We start from the raw sequence: 21995 nt of genomic DNA on the forward strand, positions 1-21995 counted from the left end.
TACAGCCTTATTCCAAAATGGATTCAATTCATTTTTTTCCTCAGAATTCTACACACAACACCCCATAATGACAACGTGAAAAAAGTTTACTTGAGGTTTTTGCAAATTTATTAAAAATAAAAAAAGCTGAGAAATCCCATGTCCATAAGTATTCACAGCCTTTGCTCAATACTTTGTCGATGCCCCTTTGGCAGCAATTCCAGCCTCAAGTCTTTTTGAATATGATGCCACAAGCTTGGCACACCTATCCTTGGCCAGTTTGGCCCATTCCTCTTTGCAGCACCTCTCAAGCTCCATCAGGTCAGATGGGAAGCGTCGGTGCACAGCCATTTTAAGATCTCTCCAGAGATGTTCAATCGGATTCAAGTCTGGGCTCTGGCTGGGCCACTCAAGGACATTCACAGAGTTGTCCTGAAGCCACTCCTTTGATATCTTGGCTGTGTGCTTAGGGTCGTTGTCCTGCTGAAAGATGAACCGTCACCCCAATCTGAGGTCAAGAGCGCTCTGGAGCAGGTTTTCATCCAGGATGTCTCTGTACATTGCTGCAGTCATCTTTCCCTTTATCCTGACTAGTCTCCCATCCCCACAGCATGATGCTGCCACCACCATGCTTCACTGTAGGGATGGTATTGGCCTGGTGATGAGCGGTGCCTGGTTTCCTCCAAACGTGACGCCTGGCATTCACACCAAAGAGTTCAATCTTTGTCTCATCAGACCAGAGAATTTTCTTTCTCATGGTCTGAGAGTCCTTCAGGTGCCTTTTGGCAAACTCCAGGCGGGCTGCCATGTGCCTTTTACTAAGGAGTGGCTTCCGTCTGGCCACTCTACCATACAGGCCTCATTGGTGGATTGCTGCAGAGATGGTTGTCCTTCTGGAAGGTTCTCCTCTCTCCACAGAGGACCTCTGGAGCTGTGACAGAGTGACCATCGGGTTCTTGGTCACCTCCCTGACTAAGGCCCTTCTCCCCTGATCACTCAGTTTAGATGGCCAGCCAGCTCTAGGAAGAGTCCTGGTGGTTTTGAACTTCTTCCACTTACGGATGATGGAGGCCACTGTGCTCATTGGGACCTTCAAAGCAGTAGAAACTTTTCTGTAACCTTCCCCAGATTTGTGCCTCGAGACAATCCTGTCTCGGAGGTCTACAGACAATTCCTTTGACTTCATGCTTGGTTTGTGCTCCGACATGAACTGTCAACTGTGGGACCTTCTATAGACAGGTGTGTGCCTTTCCAAATCACGTCCAGTCAACTGAATTTACCACAGGTGGACTCCAATGAAGCTGCAGAAACATCTCAAGGATGATCAGGAGAAACAGGAGGCACCTGAGCTCAATTTTGAGCTTCACGGCAAAGGCTGTGAATACTTATGGACATGGGATTTCTCAATTTGTTTATTTTTAATGAATTTGCAAAAACCTCAAGTAAACTTTTTTCACGTTGTCATTATGGTGTAGAATTCTGAGGAAAAAAATGAATTTAATCAATTTTGGAATAAGGCTGTAACGTAACAAAATGTGGAAAAAGTGATGCGCTGTGAATACTTTCCGGATGCACTGTACGACTGACCAAAGATGGCTGCAAACTGACGTCGACGTTCTTTGGACTTGCAGCTCGTTTCGCGTACCTGTGACGGTTGGCTGTTATTACGAATTGAATTTGCCACCCATCAACATCTTGCGCCTTGAACTTTGACCCCTAACCCCCTCATGTGGGACCTTATTGGAGACTTTTTCAAACAGGTCATCAATCTCATCACCTGCCGTGTTAGTCTGACACAATCCCCCCAACCCCCCCGCCATGTTTAGACCCCGGCTCACTGCTCACTAACACATAAGCTCTGGTCATGTGACGCTCGATCATTCTCCTCGAGTTCTGATATTAATTGACCGGTGAGACCTGCTTACATTTTTAAGAAGTGTGAGAAACCAAAACTTGACTGTCTCTACATCTGCAGAAACTGAGGAAAAAAAAAAAAAAAAAAAAAAAGACGACAAAGATGACGTGCCATCGCCACTAAAAAGTTTTAAGTGCACTGGCAGCTTCAAACGCTCCACATCACTGTGATGACAGCTGTGCACAGGTCACGGCCACTTGTCATTGTGACAGCGAACTGCAGACCGCTGGGCTGTGTTGGCTTTGCTCATCAGGATGACAAGAGGCAAGCAGCAGTCGAGTTTAAAAACGGAGATGCAGACGCAGAGCTGTGACAGGGTGGAAAAATAAAACGGTAGGGCCGGCTATGTGTGACACAAGTGGACGACCATCTGTCACCTCGCAAAGAAAAGCTGGATGACATTTCCAATGAAATGCAGGAAAGTCCTTCAAAGCCAATCCCAGTCCAAAAGTCCACAGCAGACTGAGAAAGGCAGAAAGGAAGGCCGGAGAAAGAAGCGAAGTTGAGAGCCGTGTATCAAGTGAAACCTACAGGACGTCAAAAGTGAACGAAGAGCAGGAAGGACTCCATGTGCCACTACGTCAGGTGTGTGACGATACATCACAGGGGTTACAAACATGGAGTTCGTGGTGATGATGACAATACTACAGGGTGAGCCAAAAAGAAGTACCACGTTTAAAATGTTTATTCTACACAAACGCTACAAGACAAAATGAATTTCATTACGACACAAGACAGGGGATACAAAACTGTGTTTTAGCGATACCCTCTTCAAGACGATTTCTGAACGCTCGCAATCACACGTTTGGCCATTTCAAGGGGAATAGTGGTGATTTCGTGGTGAATGGCGTCCTTGGGGGGTTTCAAGGTTTTGAGGTCGGTGTGTGTAAGCCTTCGACTTCAGATAGAAATCACACAGAGCGAGATCAGGCGAACACGAAGGTTACCTGACACTGCCACGCAGGGAGACATTTTCCGCAAAACTTGCATGGATCTCCACGGCCGGTCATATGAGCAGTTGCTCCAGGCATCCACCACATCCATTTCTTCCAGTTCTCTAGCATTTCAGTTGACTGTTGCTCCCCCTCTCCTCAAAAAACCAAACTGTAACCCACTCACTATGCAGGGGTCTCTGATGAGGTTCACGTGGGTTGGTTTCAGCCCGATAGCGAAAGTTTAGCTTATTTATGCAAGCATTCAAATGGAAATTTGCTTCATTGCCGCATGTGACGCTGGCATCTCGAACAGTTTGCAGAATGTTGGCGCACAGAACTCTATGGCTCTCCCAGTCTCTCTCTGCACAAACCTCATTGTGTATGGTTGGAAATGGAGGTCCTCATGCAAAACCAAAGATGTGTTGGAAATGCTGATGGCAGAACTGCGCTAAACGTCTAGGAGACTGCAAAATGGATGCCCTTACAGCTTGGCTGTTTTCAGCCGTCTGAGGACGGCCTGGAGATTTTCTGTTCAATGTTGCACCTGTCTGTCTAAATTTAGAATTGTTTTCCCCGATTTGGGACGTCACCGTCAGGAGGAATGGTGAAGTGCATTTGGAAGGCGCGTTGCGTAGTGATGATGGATTTGTTATTTCTGAAGAATGCTTTGAACAGCGAAAGCATGGTGTGCACTGGACCAGGGCATGTGGCCGACTCAAAACTACAAGGGGTCGTCTATCAAAGGACCCCCACCGACTTGGCTGCCTCTACCTCTACAACAGCAGCCGGACCACCTGTGCCTCAGAATGGGTCACCCACCTGAAGCGAAGCTAAGCACGTCTGGGTCCAGCCAGGACTTGGATGGGAGACCATCTAAGAAAAGCTTGGGGTGCTGCTGGAGAAGGACAGCGGGGGTGTATGGGGGGGCTCACCCTGTGGTCCGTGTGCGGATCCCAATCCCCCTGTGCTGTAAACACAGCGCCGTCCTTCAGATGAGATGTAAACGCAAGGTGCTATCTCTCTGTCATCATAAAGGATCCCTTGGGCACCTTTTAAAAAGAGCTGGGCTTATGCTCAATATCCTGTCCCACCATGGCCTTGTCCTTCTGGCCCCCCTAATCGTCCCCTGTCTCTAATTGGCTGTCTATCGTACCCCTTCACCACCTAACACCTATACTCTTTAATTACAGGGTGAGGGGACGCTGGCGCACGCATGTTGTTGCCGCTCCTCCCTGTAAACAACACTTTTCGCAAAATTCGCCTAATTCTACACTTTCTTACGTTTGTTTTATTTCTTTTATTGTACGTATAGTTCGTGGATACAGCTGACTCGAATTGTATGGATTTGGCTTATATTTACAGATTTTATGGACTTTACTTTGACTGGGAACAGCTGAGTCTGTGGATCACGGGACGAGAACCTACAAGCATTTCTTTGTGCCTGGCAATCTAGGACCTTGGGATGATCTGTCTCCGTGATTATATTAAATTCGCTTTGCTGATCTGCTCCCGTTTCATCCTACAATACTCTACGACTGGGAACTGATCTGATATTCATACTAATCTGGCTTTTGGCTCCGGGGCGATCACGCCTGAAATTACCAAGCATTACTGTTTGTGGCTGTGTATTGGAACCTCCAACTCCTGCTACCTCCTCATGCTATGCTTTCTGCAGCTTTACTATCGCCGCTCACCTACTCTACCACACCCGCCTGTCCTACCGGTTCCGCTGTGCTGTGCTGCTTCTCCACTGCTATTCAGATAAGTATTGCCCAGTATCATGCTAAAATACTCTCATGACAAACTCCTTCTTATTAAACAGTTTGTCCAGAGCAAATGGTCTAACTGCAACATCCTAAAGGACGCCGGTATTTTGCAGCGCCCGAAATATATACATCGCGGGTCAGGTCGCCGCCAACGCCGGGCTGCGAATGAAAAGACCACCGGCAGCATTTGCTCAGGAATACGCCGTCCTTCTCATTACCCTGGAAATAGAATTGTCGGTGTGCCAAATTTGCATTATGTGGAAATAAACCCTGATTGCGGCTCTGTGCAGAAAGAAGCCTCATTATGTAATATTGCACTGTTTAACTCGAGGTCTCTTAATGGCAAAGCATTGGTGCTGTCAGAACTCATCACTGACACCAAACTTGATATTCTGTGTCTAACGGAGACTTGGCAAAAACCGAATGAATTTGCGTCTCTCACAGAGGCGACTCCTATTGGTTTCACTTTCCACTCAGAGCCTCGCAGCTCAAGACAAGGAGGCGGGCTGGCAGTAATTATCAGAGAAGACTTAAACATTAAAAGAATCCCAATTGACTGCCCATTGTCTTTTGAGTGCCTGGCTCTTAAACTAATAACGGAATCAGGTCCTGTCTCACTCATTGTTCTCTATCGTCCCCCAAAATACAATGCATCCTTCTTATCCGATCTGATTGAACTTTTGACCCACCTAAGCTCTTACTCTCAGAGAATTATGCTTCTTGGTGATTTCAACATCCATATTGACATTACTACATCTAAACTGAGAAATGAATTCCTGTCCGTACTGGACTGTTTTGACTTGACACAACATGTTGATTTTCCAACCCATTCTGGCGGTCATATATTGGACCTGATCTGCACTTCTGGACTATCTGTTGCCAACATTTACAGCACTGATTTGGGACTCTCTGACCATAAAGCAGTATTTTTCACTGTCTCATTACCTATCCCACCTCTTACCTGTAAACGACAAATTTCTTACAGAAACCTTAAAAATATCTGTCCCTCTATCCTTTCTGGATCCATTTCTGATCTTTTACTGTCTGCACCTATTCCACCAACACAAGATAGTTTTGTTGACCACTATAACTCAGCCCTTCACTCAGCATTAGATAAAACAGCTCCTTTAAAACATAAGGAGGTTTCCTTTAAGCGCTCAGCTCCTTGGTATAACTCAGAATTGCGATCTATGAAAGCAGCTGGCCGACGCCTTGAGAGAATGTCACGTAAGACTGGCCTCACCGTGCACATCCAGGCTTTCTCTGACCACCAAAGAGCTTACAGAGAAGCACTAACTTCTGCCAAGAACACCCATTATGGCAGAATAATAGAAAGTGGCCATGATAACCCAAGGGTTTTGTTCTCTGTAGTTAATAAACTACTCGAACCCGCATCTGGTCCAACTACCTCTTCTACTGAAGTCTGTGAGGAATTCCTCCACTTTTTCCGTAACAAAATTAAACATCTAAATAATTCAACTAACATAAATATATCATCTGTTTATATCTCTCCCTGTTTTCCCACTCCATCCAGCTCCTTCTCTAAGTTCTCACCAGTCACCTCTGCGTTTGTTAATAACCTGCTTTGTAAGATGAGGCCGACTACTTGTGTACTGGACCCCATCCCCACCACACTACTTACTGTAAATCCTGCCTTCATGCCATAATCCCGACTGTTACAACAATAATAAACTCATCCCTTGACACTGGCTCCGTGCCACTCACTTTTAAAATTGCTTCTGTAACCCCAATGTTAAAAAAGTCTGGCCTTGATGCTGACAATCTTAACAATTTCCGGCCTATTTCCCACTTACCTTTCCTGTCAAAAGTTCTTGAGCGTGTTGTAGCTTCCCAACTCACCAATTACCTAACCTCTAATAATTTGATGGAACCCTTTCAGTCTGGATTCAGGGCGCGGCACAGCTGTGAAACTGCTCTGCTACGGGTAACCAATGATTTGCTTATGGCAGCAGACTCTGGACAAACTAGCATATTAATTCTGTTAGACCTCAGTGCAGCATTTGACAGTCAGACATGACATCCTACTGTCCAGAATGGAGAACATGCTGGGTATCTCTGGCACTGCCCTCCAGTGGTTCAAGTCCTATCTGAGTGATAGGCAAGTTTGTTAGTCTTGGCAACAGCAGATCCAACTCCGTGCCAGTCACACAAGGAGTCCCTCAGGGCTCTGTCCTTGGTCCTCTGCTTTTCTGTATTTACATGCTTCCCCTTGGCCATATTATCCGTAGTTATGGATTGGGTTATCATTTTTATGCAGATGATACCCAGCTCTACTTCAATGTTAAAAGTGGAACTTCATCAGAGCTTTCTCAGCTCACAACCTGCCTTAGTGAAATTAAAACCTGGATGGAGCAGAACTCTTTAAAATTAAATTGCAATAAAACTGAACTCCTGCAAATTGGGACTAAAATGCAACTTAATAAAATGAGCTCCTTCCCAGTCCATCTTGGCAGTGATCTCATCAGACCTGCCTCTACTGTAAAAAATCTTGGTGTCATTTTTGATTCCTCCCTCACTTATTCCACCCACATAAATCACATTAAGAAACTTTCTTACTTTCACCTCCATAACATATCCCGTGTTCGCTCCTTCCTCTCCTTCTCTAATGCTGAGAAACTTGTCCATGCTTTTATCACATCCCGCATCGATTATTGTAATTCCCTACTGGCAGGTGCCCCTTCTAATCTTATATCACAGCTCCAGCTTATTCAAAACTCAGCTGCAAGAGTCCTTACTCGAACCAGCAGCAGCGAGCACATCACACCCATCCTGCTCCGTCTTCACTGGCTCCCTGTGTCTTACAGAATTGAATATAAAATCCTACTAATAACCTACAAAGCTTTAAATAACCTCACGCCAAACTACATCAGTGACCTCCTCCATCACTATGTGCCTGCCCGCCCACTAAGGTCCTCTGATTCTGGCCATCTTGTTGTGCCCCTCACTAATCTACACTCCATGGGTGACAGGGCCTTCAGCTGTATAGTGCCCAGACTCTGGAATGACCTACCAAAATTAATCAGGTCAGCTGACTCCATGAATTCCTTTAAAAAACAACTCAAAACTCATCTGTTCAGGAAGGCTTTTAGCTCTATTTGACTTTATTACCTTTCTCTCAGTTTACATCTCTGTCAAGATGCCAATGTAACCTGTATGTGTGTGTGAGACCATCAATTATGTTGTCTGTTTTTTTTTTCAGAATTTACTGTCTTAATCTTCTTTATTTATTTATCTGGTTTGTACAATGCTATATACTGTATATTCTGCCGTTCTTTATTATATTCTGTAAGTGCCTTGAGCATGGGAAAGGCGCTATATAAATAAAATGTATTATTATTATTATTAACAGCTCATGTGTGGTGTAAAAATGGCTGCCATGGCATCATGCAGGTGGGTGCTGCACATTGGTGGTGGTCGGAGTGGCTCCCCTCTATCTGTGTAAAAGGCGTCCTATTAATGTTAATTAATTACTCCGACTGTAACAGGCTCTACTACACAATTCTAATTACAGGCAGTATGGCTTTCATGTCAATTAAAAATGGAGCGTCCTTTGAGTTCAGCACTCTATGACACTATTTGCATTACTGTGCGTTTTAAAAGGCCTTTAAAAATGAAGATCAGGACAACGACTGACACACAGACCGGCGTAATAACTCGAACAACAGAATCCATTTTTTTAATCAGTTAATATATAAAATGAGCTAATGATAAATAATAAATATTATTATTACTTTATAGTTACTATACATTTGTTACTAACATTTGTGAATTTCCCCTTGGGATTAATAAAGTATCTATCTATCTAAATATACTTGCAGATAAGTCGGGGCTTGATTTTACCATAAAATTTGATATTTTATAATGTCTGTCGTATAAGTTGAACGTGGAAAACTCACACTATTGGTCCAAGAGATTCTGATATGCTAACACCTGAGAGAGGAACCACGGAGCACACGGCCTTTGTTATTCTGTGTATTGAGCCTACGGGACCACGTGGTAATACCCAAACTATTCCAAAGTGACATTTGCAACGTTTTGTGATTCTCACCCTCATACACCTTTATCATAAGAGCATCCCTTATCTACGATGGAGCGTTCGATCAGAAGAAAATATGAAGCTGGTTTTTAATTAAAAGTCGTTGAAGTGGCGAAAGAAATTGGTAACTGCGCTGCTGCAACAAAATTCAATGCATCTGAGAAACTGGGGCGAAATTGGAGGAGGCAAGAAGATGTAAAATAAATAAATAAATAATAAGTGTTGTATTTTTGAACAGGCATATAAGTTGGGGTCTGATTTTATGATCGATTTTACCCGACTTATACACGAGTATATACGGTAATTGTAAAAAAGTAAAACAAAATGCTCAGTAGCACAGCACATCTGTGGGTTTCTTATTTTATTTTTGCATTATAAATTTCACTGAAGTCCTTCTGTGCTTTGCCTATAGGACACTAACGGTGAAGTGACAGGCCTGCTGGGTCCTTATTGTCCCCATGAACAGAGTGGCCAACTAATGGGGTGCCAGAACTGAATGAACTTCACCCATCAGTTATGTTTCAGCCTGTCTTCTCCCGGGTTTCAAGTGTAGTTCTTGTTATTATTTAAATACGAGGGACATTCAAACAGTTTCCGCACTTTTTCATAACTGAATTTGAGAAACAAATGACATCACTTTTCTCCGTAGTCACCTTCGCTTGTCATGCAATTTTCCCCAGCGTCATACCAACTTTTTAATGCCCAATTACTCCTCCTTCCGCCTTCACCGTTTCCAACGAAAATATAAAAGTGCGGAAACTTTTTGAGCGTCCCTCGTATAATTTTGTTATCTTCAGTCATAAATTCTGGTTTTGGTTACGTTCTGTGTAGTTTTTATTATAATTTTTCAGTGTTATGTTATGTTTCTCCTCCAGCCTCCTATATGTGGAGCCAAGGGAGGCAGGGCCACCAGAGGAGGCCACAGTTGTCTAAAAGGTTGCCCTGAAGCTTTGGCCCTGCGTTTTTGAATTTGATTTTTGTTTCGTGTTACGGTTCTTATCATTTTACTGGCTGTGACCGCTGCTTCAATTTAACACGCTGACTACTAAATAGAGTGGTACCTCTGGTCATGACCATAATTCATTCCAAAACTCTGGACGCGACCTGAACGCAATTTCCCCATAAGATTATATGTAAATATGATAAATCCGTTCCAGACAGTACCAACTGCATGTAAATTTATTTTAAAGATTTTTAAGCACAAAAAGCCACTTAAAGAAGGATTTTTTCTTTCAGCAAATCACCATGAATCTTCCTGGCTTTCTTGTATATGATCGCCTCGCTTACGCTATCCACTGCAAGTTGCTTTCGTTCAGCCACACTAGCAACAGTTTTTCCACCTCTTCCAGCACTTGAGGCCTCTGCTTGGTTAACATTAGAACTTATTTTGCAAAAAGTTAGCTGCTTTAATGGCATCTTTCTTCTTTAGAAGAGTCGAAATCATACATTTCGACTTCTTGTACTCGGCGGTAAGATCGGTAACACGAAAGCAACGCTCATACTTTTCAATGATTTCTTTCTTTAACTGGATTTCAGTTTTATTTGAACCTTTCTTCTTGCCAACATTACCACTCCGCATTTGCTTTATGGCTGTGGTTAATTGCAAAATTAATGCTAGCACTTAAGAGTTCACAGCGAATGCACGCACGTCTGACCGAGAACGATGTACAGGGAAAGACTTTGTTAGGCCCTAAATACGCAAACAAAAGAAAATGGGAAACTGAGAATGGCAAATTATTGGCGTGTACGAACTGGAAGGGAAACTGGCCGCCAGTGTTCTTGTTCGCCACCACAGCGTGTCGTTATGAACAGATGCAAAATTTTGGCAAACTTTTTCATCGTAACCCGATTTGTACGTGTTTGGAAACGTTCGTGACCAGAGAATCTACTGTACGAGTAAACTGTTAGTAGGTGATCTACAGATGGGCGCCACCTACAGGTTATCTTTTAAAAATCCTCTTGGGGGGCTGTAGTATCCAATATGAGCATATCTGGGAGTAACACACGTAAATGGAGGATAACGGACGTCTGAAATATAAATGAAACGTCAGCATGGCATCACAGAGCAGAATATTTCACTTTGGGGGTGTCCGTTCGTTTTTTTCCCTGTTTAGTTAAAATTTAGATAACTTAATTTTTCACAAATATAACTGACATCTGTAGGACCACAACCACCTGAATGGCTCTCAACAATGAGCTTCTCCCCACTATGAGGTTCAAATGGAAACTGCGGCAGCCGTGAATTGTGGGAGATCCAACTTGTCAGACCTGACCTGAGCAGAAGGAAATTTGCGGTTCTGTGCACCGACTACGAGAAAACCCAAAGAGGAATTTTAGAATTTAAGAGAAAAAATAATTTTTGGCGAGTTTTGCTCAATACCAAAATGCGTTTAATTAGCACATTAATGACCCCCTGATTTTATATTGGCACCTTAGTTCCTGACGCCACTTTCTAGTTTTTGCTTTATACGGCTACTTTTTGCTGCTTTCCTTGCCTTTCTTTTTGCGATTCCTTCTTTGAATTCTATAAAATCAACTTTAAAATTTTGAAAGAACGGATTATTATTTATTCGGGACCTGAGGCTTAACACCATCGTGGCCATGTTCTGAATGGTGCTTTGATTTATGAGGGTCTTTACTCCCATCTTGGGCCTGTGTAAGTGGGAGGCCTGCTGTTTGGGTTGGGGTTCAGGTCAGAGCGCAGCACTCCACTCACCTTTGAGACATTATAAGGAAACACCACGATGTCCTGCTGTTCTCCCAAAATCCACCAGCTGCTCTGCATTACATGAAACTGCCAGAGGACCACCTTCAATTACGATTCACCTCAGTGGTCACATTCAGACACAGCGCGAATGGGACATGGGACACAACTGACCTGGTTTGGCAGGCTGGCCAGAAGGTAAAGCACGAAGTCTCCAACCCACTGGATGAGCTGCTGAAGGGACTGCAGCGTGGAAGCATCTAAGACAAATTCGTCTGTCTTCAGGCTGATCATCACCTTGTCGATATCTGAGAAACGGAAACAGAAAGTTAAACTGGTCAGAACAACTCCAAGACACGACACCCTCTGACTTTAATGGACACGTGTGGTTATTTTAAACCAAACTCCCCAGCTTTATTTGGACAGCTACTGTCTCTGCTAGTCTTGACCAGCAGCCAACAGCATTTCAGAAGAGGTTGTCCACCTGAAGCTAAGCACGGTCAGGCCCAGCCAGAACTTGGGTGGGAGACCATCTAGGAAAAGCTTGGGTTTGCTGCTGGAAGAAGTGTTGGTGAGGCCAATAGGGGGCGCTTACCCTGTGGTCTCTGAGTGACTCCTAATGCCCTCCTGGAGTGGTAGGGACATTGTGCTGTCAAAATGGCGCCGTCCTTTAGAAGAGATGTAAAACCGAAGTCCTGACACTCTGTGGTCATCAAATTGACTTTTCATATTGACAAGAACTTGTTTTATGTATGTGCACACACCACACCACACTGTATGAAAATGGGACGTAGTGCCTTGCTGGACAGTGTGGCGGACGGCCGGGGCCCATGCCCGGCCGGGACTCCCCTTCTGTATATGATCCGGGGGGACAACCATGGGCAGCACGACATCTTCCAAAGAATGCTTGGTGGCAGCCCCCCTGGGTTGCATTGGGGCCACAGGCATGGAATTTCAGGACTCGGCCCTGTTGGGCTCCGTGGCCACCACCAGGGGGAGCTGCACGGCCTCCTAAGCCCACATGGGCGGTTCTTACGCCACACCCGGAAGTGCAGACAGATGCAGGTCATCAAACTGTAAGAATTATGTTTCTGGACTTCTCTAGCGCCTTCAACATCATCTCACCTCTGTTCCTTAGGGACAAGCTGACAGATGGGAGTAGATTCATACCTGGTGGCATCTTACAAACAGACCTCAGTATGTGCGTCTCGGGAACTGCAGGTCTGACATTGTGGTCAGCAGCACAGGAGCGCCACAGGGGACTGGACCTTCTCCGGTCCTGTTCAGCTTGTATACGAGGGTTGTTTCATAAGTTTTGAGACTTTTTTTAAATAGATCCAACATGGTTTGGTCAATTCCAAAGAAAATTTTTACTCACATAACCTCGTCATTTGGCAACACTTCAGTGCTGTTCAACATACTCTCCCCAGATTTCAATGCACTTTTTCATGCGATAAATCCAACAATCAAAACAGTGACGAAAATCAGTTTCAGTCAGTTGGTCAAGCTGCTCTTCCACCGCAGAAATGAGGCTGTTCCTGTCCTCAAAATCCATTCCTTTCAGCTCCTTCTTCACCGTCGGGAACAGCCAGAAGTCACAGGGTGCCAAATCTGGTGAATAAGGGGGCGGATGAAGGACTTCAATCCCAGATTTGGCGAGGAACTCAACAGTTTTGTTTGACTTGTGAGGCGGCGCGTTGTCATGGTGAAGGATGAAGTTTTTCAAGGTGCGATTAGGGCGACCTCTAGTGAGATTTTTGAAAACTTCTGGAAGGCACAGGGTTGTGAAGACATCAGAGTTCATCGTCGTGCGTTCAGGACGTGGAACTGAAGCAATAATTTTTTTGTAGCCAAAAAAGACGGCAAACATGGTCCTCTTGGCTGACCTTTGGCGCCTGGCATTCAGTGGAGGAAGGCAACCTTTTGGACCCCACTTGGAGCTCTTTTTCTCATCTCCATCTGTAGCTGGGTGGGCCAAAAATTTATTAGAAGATGTGAAGGGATTGTAGAACAATAGAAAAAAATGTCATCCGCCTCCGATGACGGCAAGTGACCGAGTCTCAAAACTTATGAAACAACCCTCGTACATCGGACTTCCAATACAACTCAGAGTCTTACCACGTGCAAAAGTTCTCTGACGACACTGCTATCATGGGCTGCATCAGGAGTGGGCAGGAGGAGGAGTATAGGAACCTAATCAAGGACATTGTTAAATGGTGCGACTCATACCACCTACACCTGAACACCAGCAAAACCAAGGAGCTGGTGGTGGATTTTAGGAGGCCCAGACCCCTCATGGACCCCGTGATCATCAGAGGTGACTGTGTGCAGAGGGTGCAGACCTATAAATACCTGGGAGTGCAGCTGGATGATAAATTAGACTGGACTGCCAATACTGATGGTCTGTGCAAGAGAGGACAGAGCTGACTATACTTCCTTAGAAGGCTGGCGTCCTTCAACATCTGCAATAAGATGCTGCAGATGTTCTATCAGACGGTTGTGGCGAGCGCCCTCTTCTATGCGGTGGTGTGCTGGGGAGGCAGCGTAAAGAAGAAGGACGCCTCACGCCTGGACAAACTGGTGAGGAAGGCAGGCTCTATTGTAGGCACGGAGCTGGATAGTTTGACATCTGTGGCAGAGCGACGGGCGCTGAGCAGACTCCTGTCAATTATGGAGAATCCACTGCATCCACTGAACAGGATCATCTCCAGACAGAGGAGCAGCTTCAGCCACAGACTGCTGTCACCGTCCTGCTCCACTGACAGACTGAGGAGATTGTTCCTCCGTCACACTATGTGACTCTTCAATTCCACCCGGGGGGGTAAACGTTAATGTTATACAAAGTTATTGTCTGTTATACCTGCATTGTTATCACTCTTTAATTTAATATTTTCTTTATCAATATGCTGCTGCTGGAGTATGGGAATTTTCCCTTGGGATTAATAAACTATTTATCTATCTATAATATAGTTCCTTTCATATCTATCTATCAGACCTTCGTGCCGCCCGATCTCACAAAACAATGCTAGGAAGTACATGTGACTGATTAATAAACTGTTTAAGACGAATAACTGACAAATGGCCTGTTAGTGCAAAACAGCAGGACCCCGAGCTCAAGCATGAAGTGAAGAGAAGGCAGCCGTCTCCCTACCTGTGTCCGTGTTTTTAGCGCAGATCTCCGACAGCCTTTCCCCGGGACTCTTGTCGGGCGTGTTGAGCAGGTGTGGCCTCAGCAGGGACTTGAGCGTCGAACTGATGGCAATGAGCAGCAGCTTGGCGTGATAATCGCAGGCTCTGGCCATGGTGGCGTTGGACAGTTTGCACAGCGATGCCTTCATGGCTACAATCCTAGTTGATAAGACCTGAGGGGTGGAGAAGCGTTGAGAATCACAGGACGTATGCAGCAGCTACAAGTCTTCCCCAAATAAAGAGCACACTGCACCAGTCTTAGCGCCATAGCACTGGTGGCCAGTGCCCTTTAGAACTGAATTTAAAATACTCTTCATAACACACAGGACTCTGAATAATCTCACTCTGTCGTACCTTCTGGGGTCTCCGTCTCCCTACACTCCTCAACTAAAACCATCATATCCATTTCATAATCCAACCCGCTATAACCTAACACAGGGTCACGGGGGTCTGCTGGAGCCAATCCCAGCCGGCACAGGGTGCAAGGCAGGAACAAACCCCGGGCAGGGCGCCAGCCCACCGCAGGCTAAAAACATTGGTTTGCTTATCATTCACAGAACCGAGTGTAAAAATAACGGGCGACATTTTGCTCTAAAAGGTTAACATACTTTACAGTCAGAGCTGAAGAACACTGAAGCACATCTAAAAACTCACCACTGTAATGGGGCCTTTTCAAATTTATTACTTTTTTTGAAGCATTTATAAAAGACAAGACTAACCGTCCCCCACGGCCCTGCCCACATAGTAGTGAAACAGGATAAACTTTAAAAATCAATGGGGAAAAAAAGTCATAATTTGTATTGAGAAGAATTTCTATTGATAGTTTTCATATCCGAGGGCCTCTTGATATCCAATATTTTTAGTTTTGCTATTAGGGGCGAGAATGTAGCACTGATCTCTTTGCCAAAAATGTATAAAGTTGGCAAGGTATCTATGGCCAAGCGGAAGGTACAGTAGGTATGCTCCAATGTTAAACGTTGGCACTGTATCTGATCCGTGTACAGCTCTGACAGGAGAGTGTCCCCTGCATGGGAAGAAAAGCACATGGCCGTGATATCTCTGCCAATGAGCCGCTACCCTCTAAAACACACAGAGCTCTGATCTCTCTCTCAAAAACGTCAAACGTTACTCCTTAATCTCTAGATGATAACGTCTGCTGAACAAACAGGTATCGCTAGCTAAGCAGAGGTGAGGTGCGCTCCAACACATGGCGAGAGGCAGAGCATCGCAAACAGAGGCTGGTGCGTGAGTGAGGCGGTCCCGTGTCCCCCTCTCCTCGGCCTGTAGCCTCTCTCTCAGATTTGAGCAAATAAGTTGGTGCCGCAACTGAACTGTGAGTCTTAGTGCGATGAGAGAAATCGTAAAATCAACCGAAATGTTCAAGCAAATTATAGAAAAAAAACCCATCTACATCTGTGAAGTAGCTCTCTCATGAAAAGCGGAGACAGATGTTGGATTTTATAAATAGACTAGCTGTCCCCCGCGGCTCCGCCCAAGTAGTAGTGAAACAGGACAAACTATAAAAATCAATAAACAAACCGGTATCACTGGCTAAGCAGAGGCAAGCTGCGCTCCAACATGTGGAGACAGGTAGATCGGCTCAAACAGAGGCTGGCGTGGGCGTGAGGAGGGTCCTGCCCAGCTCTCCACTCCTGACGTCACACTTCACCCTCCCCTCGGCCTGCAGCCTCTGTCTTTGGGATTCGTGCAAATAAATCACTCCTGCAAGGGAACTCTGATTCTTAGTGTAATGAGGGAAGTCACAAAATCAACTGGAATGTTCCAGCAAATTCTAGAAAAAACCCGATCTAAATCCGTGAACTAGTTCTCTCATGAAAAGCAGACTGACAGACAGACACTGGATTTTTATATCTATCTATCATATAGTGCCTTTCATCTCTCTCTCTATATATATATATATATATATATATATATATATATATATATATATATATATATATATATATATATATATATATATATATATTATACACACACATTATATTATTATATATTTATATACATACACACATATACATATACATTTACATACATACATACATAGTGGAACCTCGGTTTGCGAGCATAATTCGTTCCGGAAACGTGCTCGCAGTCCAAAGCACTCGTATATCAAAGTGAATTTCCCCATAAGAAATAATGGAAACTCAGATGATTTGTTCCACAACCCAAAACTATTCATATAAAAATGATTAATACAAAATATAAAGTAAAAATACATAAAACAAATTAACCTGCACTTTACCTTTAAAAAAGAATCATGGCTGGTGTGAGTGAGTTTCTAAACTCTTGTAGGATTGCACCCAATGGGACGACACGCGGAAGAGCGTCCCAAAGCAATTGCAGTCTCCCAGCGCTGCAGCAGTTCGCTGTAAAAGTGAATCTGGGTGATACAAGTAACAAGGAACATTATAAATGTGCAAGGCACAGTATTACTTGGCCACAGTCCTGCCTGACTGCTGTGTCTGTGTATTGGAGAGTGGCAGATCCCGCTACAATAAATAACTGCGCTGTTGCTGTTTCAAGCTGAATAAAGCTGGTGTTGCTAAAGTACTGAGACTCAGCTTCTTGTTTTGGGGTGCAAGACGGGGACTCGCACGTCACAGCACACACACACACACAGTCACAATGTTAATGCTGTAGTAAACAGTATACGCATGTACGGATGCTGACTATATGAGTGAGGCACGCCAACTGAGCCCGAGAATGGGAGATGATTACCCACAATCCCGCAGCGAGAGAGAGAAGAACCATCAGCTCAGTTGTGATCACATGACACTCAGCAGACAAAGCGTATACATACTACTCGTACTGCAAGACCTCGCTCGTTTATCAAGTAAAAATTTATGAAAAATTTTAGCATGTCTTGCAAAACACTCGTAAACCAAGTTATTTGCAAACTGAGGTTCCACTGTATGTATATATATATATATATATATATATATATATATATATATATATATATATATATTTTTTTTTTCATTAATTCATTACTTTCATATAGCACTTTCTCAGTACTCAAAGCGCTCTCCACACAGGGAGGACCCGGGAAGCGAACCCACAATCTTCCACAGTCTCCTTACTGCAAAGCAGCAGCACTATATTATATATTAATATTATAAATATATATACAGTACTGTGCAAAAGTATTAGGCAGGTGTGAAAAAATGCTGTAAACAAAGAATGCTTTCAGAAATGGAAGTATTAATCATTTATTTTCATCAATCAACAAAATGCAGCGAATGAACAAAAGAGAAATCTAAATCAAATCAATATTTGGTGTGACCACCCTTTGCCTTCAAAACAGCATCAATTCTTCTAGGTCCACTTGCACACAGTTTTTGAAGGAACTTGGCTGGCAGGTTGTTCCAAACATCTTGGAGAACTAACCCCAGGTCTTCTGTGGATGTCGGCTTCCTCAGGTCCTTCTGTCTTTTCATGTAATCCCAGACACACTCGATGATGTTGAGAGCAGGGCTCTGTGGGGGCCATACCATCACTTCCAGGACTTCTTGTTCTTCTTTACGCTGAAGATAGTTCTTAATGACTTTGGCTGTATGTTTGGGGTCGTTGTCCTGCTGCAGAATAAATTTAGGGCCAATCATACGCCTCTCTGATGGTATTGCATGATGGATAAGTATCTGCCTGTATTTCTCAGCATTGAGAACACCATTAATCCTGACCAAATCTCCAACTCCATTTGCAGAAATGCAGCCCCAAACGTTCAAGGAACCTCCACCATGCTTCACTGTTGCCTGCAGACACTCATTATTGTACCGCTCTCCAGCCCTTCGACGAACAAACTGCCTTCTGCTACAGCCAAATGTTGACTCATCAGTCCAGAGCACCTGCTGCCATTTTTCTGCACCCCAGTTCCTATGTTTTCGTGCATACTTGAGTCGCTTGGCCTTGTTTCCACATTGGAGGTATGGCTTTTTGGCTGAAACTCTTCCATGAAGACCACTTCTGGCCAGACTTCTCCGGACAGTAGATGGGTGTACCTGGGTCCCACTGGTTTCTGCCAGTTCTGAGCTGATGGCACTGCTGGACATCTTCCGATTTCGAAGGGTAATAAGCTTGATGTGTCTTTCATCTGCTGCACTAAGTTTCCTTGGCTGACCACTGCCTCTACGATCCTCAACGTTGCCCGTTTCTTTGTGCTTCTTCAAAAGAGCTTGAACAGCACATCTTGAAACCCCAGTCTGCTTTGAAATCTTTGTCTGGGAGAGACCTTGCTGATGCAGTAGAACTACCTTGTGTCTTGTTGCTGTGCTCAATCTTGCCATGACATGAAACTGTCTTCCACAACCTCACCTTGGTAGCAGAGTTTGGCTGTTCCTCACCCAGTTTGAAGCTGTTTCTGTTTCAGTTAATGACTGTGTTTCAACCTACGTGTGACACTGATGATCATCAGCACCTGTTTGGTAGAATTGGTGGATCAGACACCTGACTAGAATCCTACAAAATCCCTGACTTTGTGCAAGTGGACCTCTAAGAATTGATGCTGGTTTGAAGGCAAAAGGTAGGAACACCAAATATTGATTTGATTTAGAGTTTTCTTTTGTTCGCTCATCTTTGCATTTTGTAAATTGATAACAATAAACAATCATTATTTATATTTCTGAAAGCATTCTTTGTTTACAGCATTTTTTTCACACCTGCCTAAAACGTTTGCACAGTACTGTATGTGTGTATATATATATATATATATATATATATATATATATATAATACTAGCCATCCCCCTGTGGCTTTGCCCACGTATTAGTGAAACGGGAAAGTGAGGAGGCCCGCCCGGCTCCCGACATCACACTCCTCCCCTCGGCCCACAGCCTCCATCTCACATTAGAGTGAATATATCGCTCCTGCAAGCAAACTCTGATTCTTAGCACAGAGAAGTCAAAAAATCAACCGGAATGCTCAACCAAATTCTAGAGAAAAAAAAAAAAAAAGATCTAAATCTGTAAAGTAGTTCTGTCGTTCACCAACTACGCGGAGTTAAGGTTATGCCCCAAGGCTGACATGCGAGTGAGGAGGGCCTGATGAGTCTCTCTCGGATTCGCACTAATAAATCGGTACCGCAATCGAACTATGATATGATGAGAAAGTTGCAAAATTAACGGAATGTTATAGAAAATTATAGAAAAAAAAACCAGATCTAAATCCGGTAAGTAGTTCTCTCGTGAAAAGCAGACAGACAGACAAACGGGTCTAAAAAACTATAAGAAATTTCACGCTTGGACCACGAAATTTTTAAAACCGTTTCTTAGCGAGCACCAATGGGCCATTTCGAATATCAAGTCCTTGTGGTTCGGGAGATTTTGTGATGAGCGAGTCAGTGGTGTTTGGCTTTTATATATTATATATAGATTAAGGATCAACAGCAGCCCCTTCAACATGGTGCAGATGAAGTCAGAATTTTGCCCGTCAGACTGTCCTGGAACTGAAGCTCGTTAAATGATTTTAATGACCTCTTGCATATGTTCATATGTGCACTTGGCACCAGGACACCCTAGGCCTCAGTTCGATGATCGACTTTGTGGTCGTGTTGTCGGACTTGCGGCCACATGTCTTGGACACTCGGGTGAAGAGAGGGGCGGAGCTGTCAACTGATCACCACCTGGTGGTGAGTTGGCTTCAATGGTGGGGGAGGATGCCGGTCAGGCGTGGTAGGCCCAAACGTGTTGTGAGGGTCTGCTGGGAACGTCTGGCAGAGCCCCCTGTCAGAAGTAGCTTCAACTCCCACCTCCGGCAGAACTTCGACCACATCCTGAGGGAGGTGGGGGACATTGAGTCCGAATGGGCCATGTTCCGTGCCTCTATTGTTGAGGCAGCTGACCGGAGCTGTGGCCGTAAGGCGGTCGGTGCCTGTCGTGGCGGCAATCCCCGAACCCGCTGGTGGACACCGGCGGTGAAGGATGCCGTCAAGCTGAAGAAGGAGTCCTACAGGACCCTTTTGTCCTGTGGGACCCCGGAGGCAGCTGATAGGTACCGGCAGGCCAAGCGGAATGCGGCTTTGGTGGTTGCTGAGGCAAAAATTCGGGCGTGGGAGGAGTTTGGGGAGGCCATGGAGAATGACTTTCGGACGGCTTCGAGGAGATTCTGGTCCACCATCCGGCGTCTCAGGAAGGGGAAGCAGTGCAGTGTCAACACTGTATATGGTGGGGATGGTGTGCTGCTGACCTCGACTCGGGATGTTGTGGGTCGGTGGGGGGAATACTTCGAAGACCTCCTCAATCCCATTAACATGCCTTCCAATGAGGAAGCAGAGCCTGGGGACTCAGAGGTGGGCTCCCCCATCTCTGGGACTGAGTCACCGAGGTGGTCAAAAAACTCCTTGGTGGCAGGGCCCCGGGGGTGGATGAGATACGCCCAGAGTTCCTCAAGGCTCTGGATGTTGTAGGACTGTCTTGGCTGACACGCCTCTGCAACATCGCATGGACATCAGGGACAGTGCCTCTGGATTGGCAGACCGGGGTGGTGGTCCCCCTCTTTAAGAAGGGGGATCGGAGGGTGTGTTCCAACTACAGAGGGATCACACTCCTCAGCCTCCCTGGAAAAGTCTATTCAGGGGTCCTGGAGAGGAGGGTCCGTCGGATAGTCGAGCCTCGGATTCAGGAGGAACAGTGTGGTTTTCGTCCTGGTCGCGGAACAGTGGACCAGCTCTATACCCTTAGCAGGGTCCTGGAGGGTGCATGGGAGTTTGCCCAACCAGTCTACATGTGTTTTGTGGACTTAGAAAAGGCATTCGACCGTGTCCCTCGGGGAATCCTGTGGGGGGTACTCCGAGAGTATGGGGTACCGGCCCCCCTGATAAGGGCTGTTCAGTCCCTGTACGATCAGTGCCAGAGCTTGGTCCGCATTGCCGGCAGTAAGTCGAAACCGTTTCCAGTGAGAGTTGGACTCCGCCAGGGCTGCCCTTTGTCACCGATTCTGTTCATAACTTTTATGGACAGAATTTCTAGGCGCAGCCAGGGTGTTGAGGGGGTCCGGTTTGGTGGGCTCAGGATTGGGTCACTGCTTTTTGCAGATGATGTTGTCCTGTTTGCTTCATCAGGCCGTGATCTTCAGCTCTCTCTGGATCGGTTTGCAGCCGAGTGTGAAGCGGCTGGGATGAGAATCAGCACCTCCAAATCCGAGACCATGGTCCTCAACCGGAAAAGGGTGGAGTGCCCTCTCAGGGTTGGTAGCGAGATCCTGCCCCAAGTGGAGGAGTTGAAGTATCTCGGGGTCTTGTTCACGAGTGAGGGAAGAATGGAGCGTCAGATCGACAGGCGGATCGGTGCGGCATCCGCAGTAATGCGGGTGTTGCATCGGTCTGTCGTGGTGAAAAAGGAGCTGAGCCGCAAGGCGAAGCTCTCAATTTACCAGTCGATCTATGTTCCTACCCTCACCTATGGTCATGAGCTATGGGTAATGACCGAAAGAACGA

General features: G+C 45.2%; 1 protein-coding gene across 1 annotated transcript in view; it reads right to left on the reverse strand.

The window, feature by feature from the left end:
* med16 (mediator complex subunit 16) overlaps nucleotides 1-21995 on the reverse strand; it is a 110598-nt gene that overhangs the window by 39093 nt on the left and 49510 nt on the right. The window contains exons 10-11 of the mRNA XM_028816652.2: nucleotides 14508-14718; nucleotides 11531-11664 (exon numbers count right to left, since the gene is read on the reverse strand). Coding sequence (XP_028672485.1) covers nucleotides 11531-11664; nucleotides 14508-14718 — 345 coding nt within the window. The remainder of the gene's footprint in view (nucleotides 1-11530; nucleotides 11665-14507; nucleotides 14719-21995) is intronic.

The sequence above is a fragment of the Erpetoichthys calabaricus genome, chromosome 12, assembly GCF_900747795.2.
Source record: "Erpetoichthys calabaricus chromosome 12, fErpCal1.3, whole genome shotgun sequence".
Classification (NCBI taxonomy): Eukaryota; Metazoa; Chordata; class Cladistia; order Polypteriformes; family Polypteridae; genus Erpetoichthys; species Erpetoichthys calabaricus.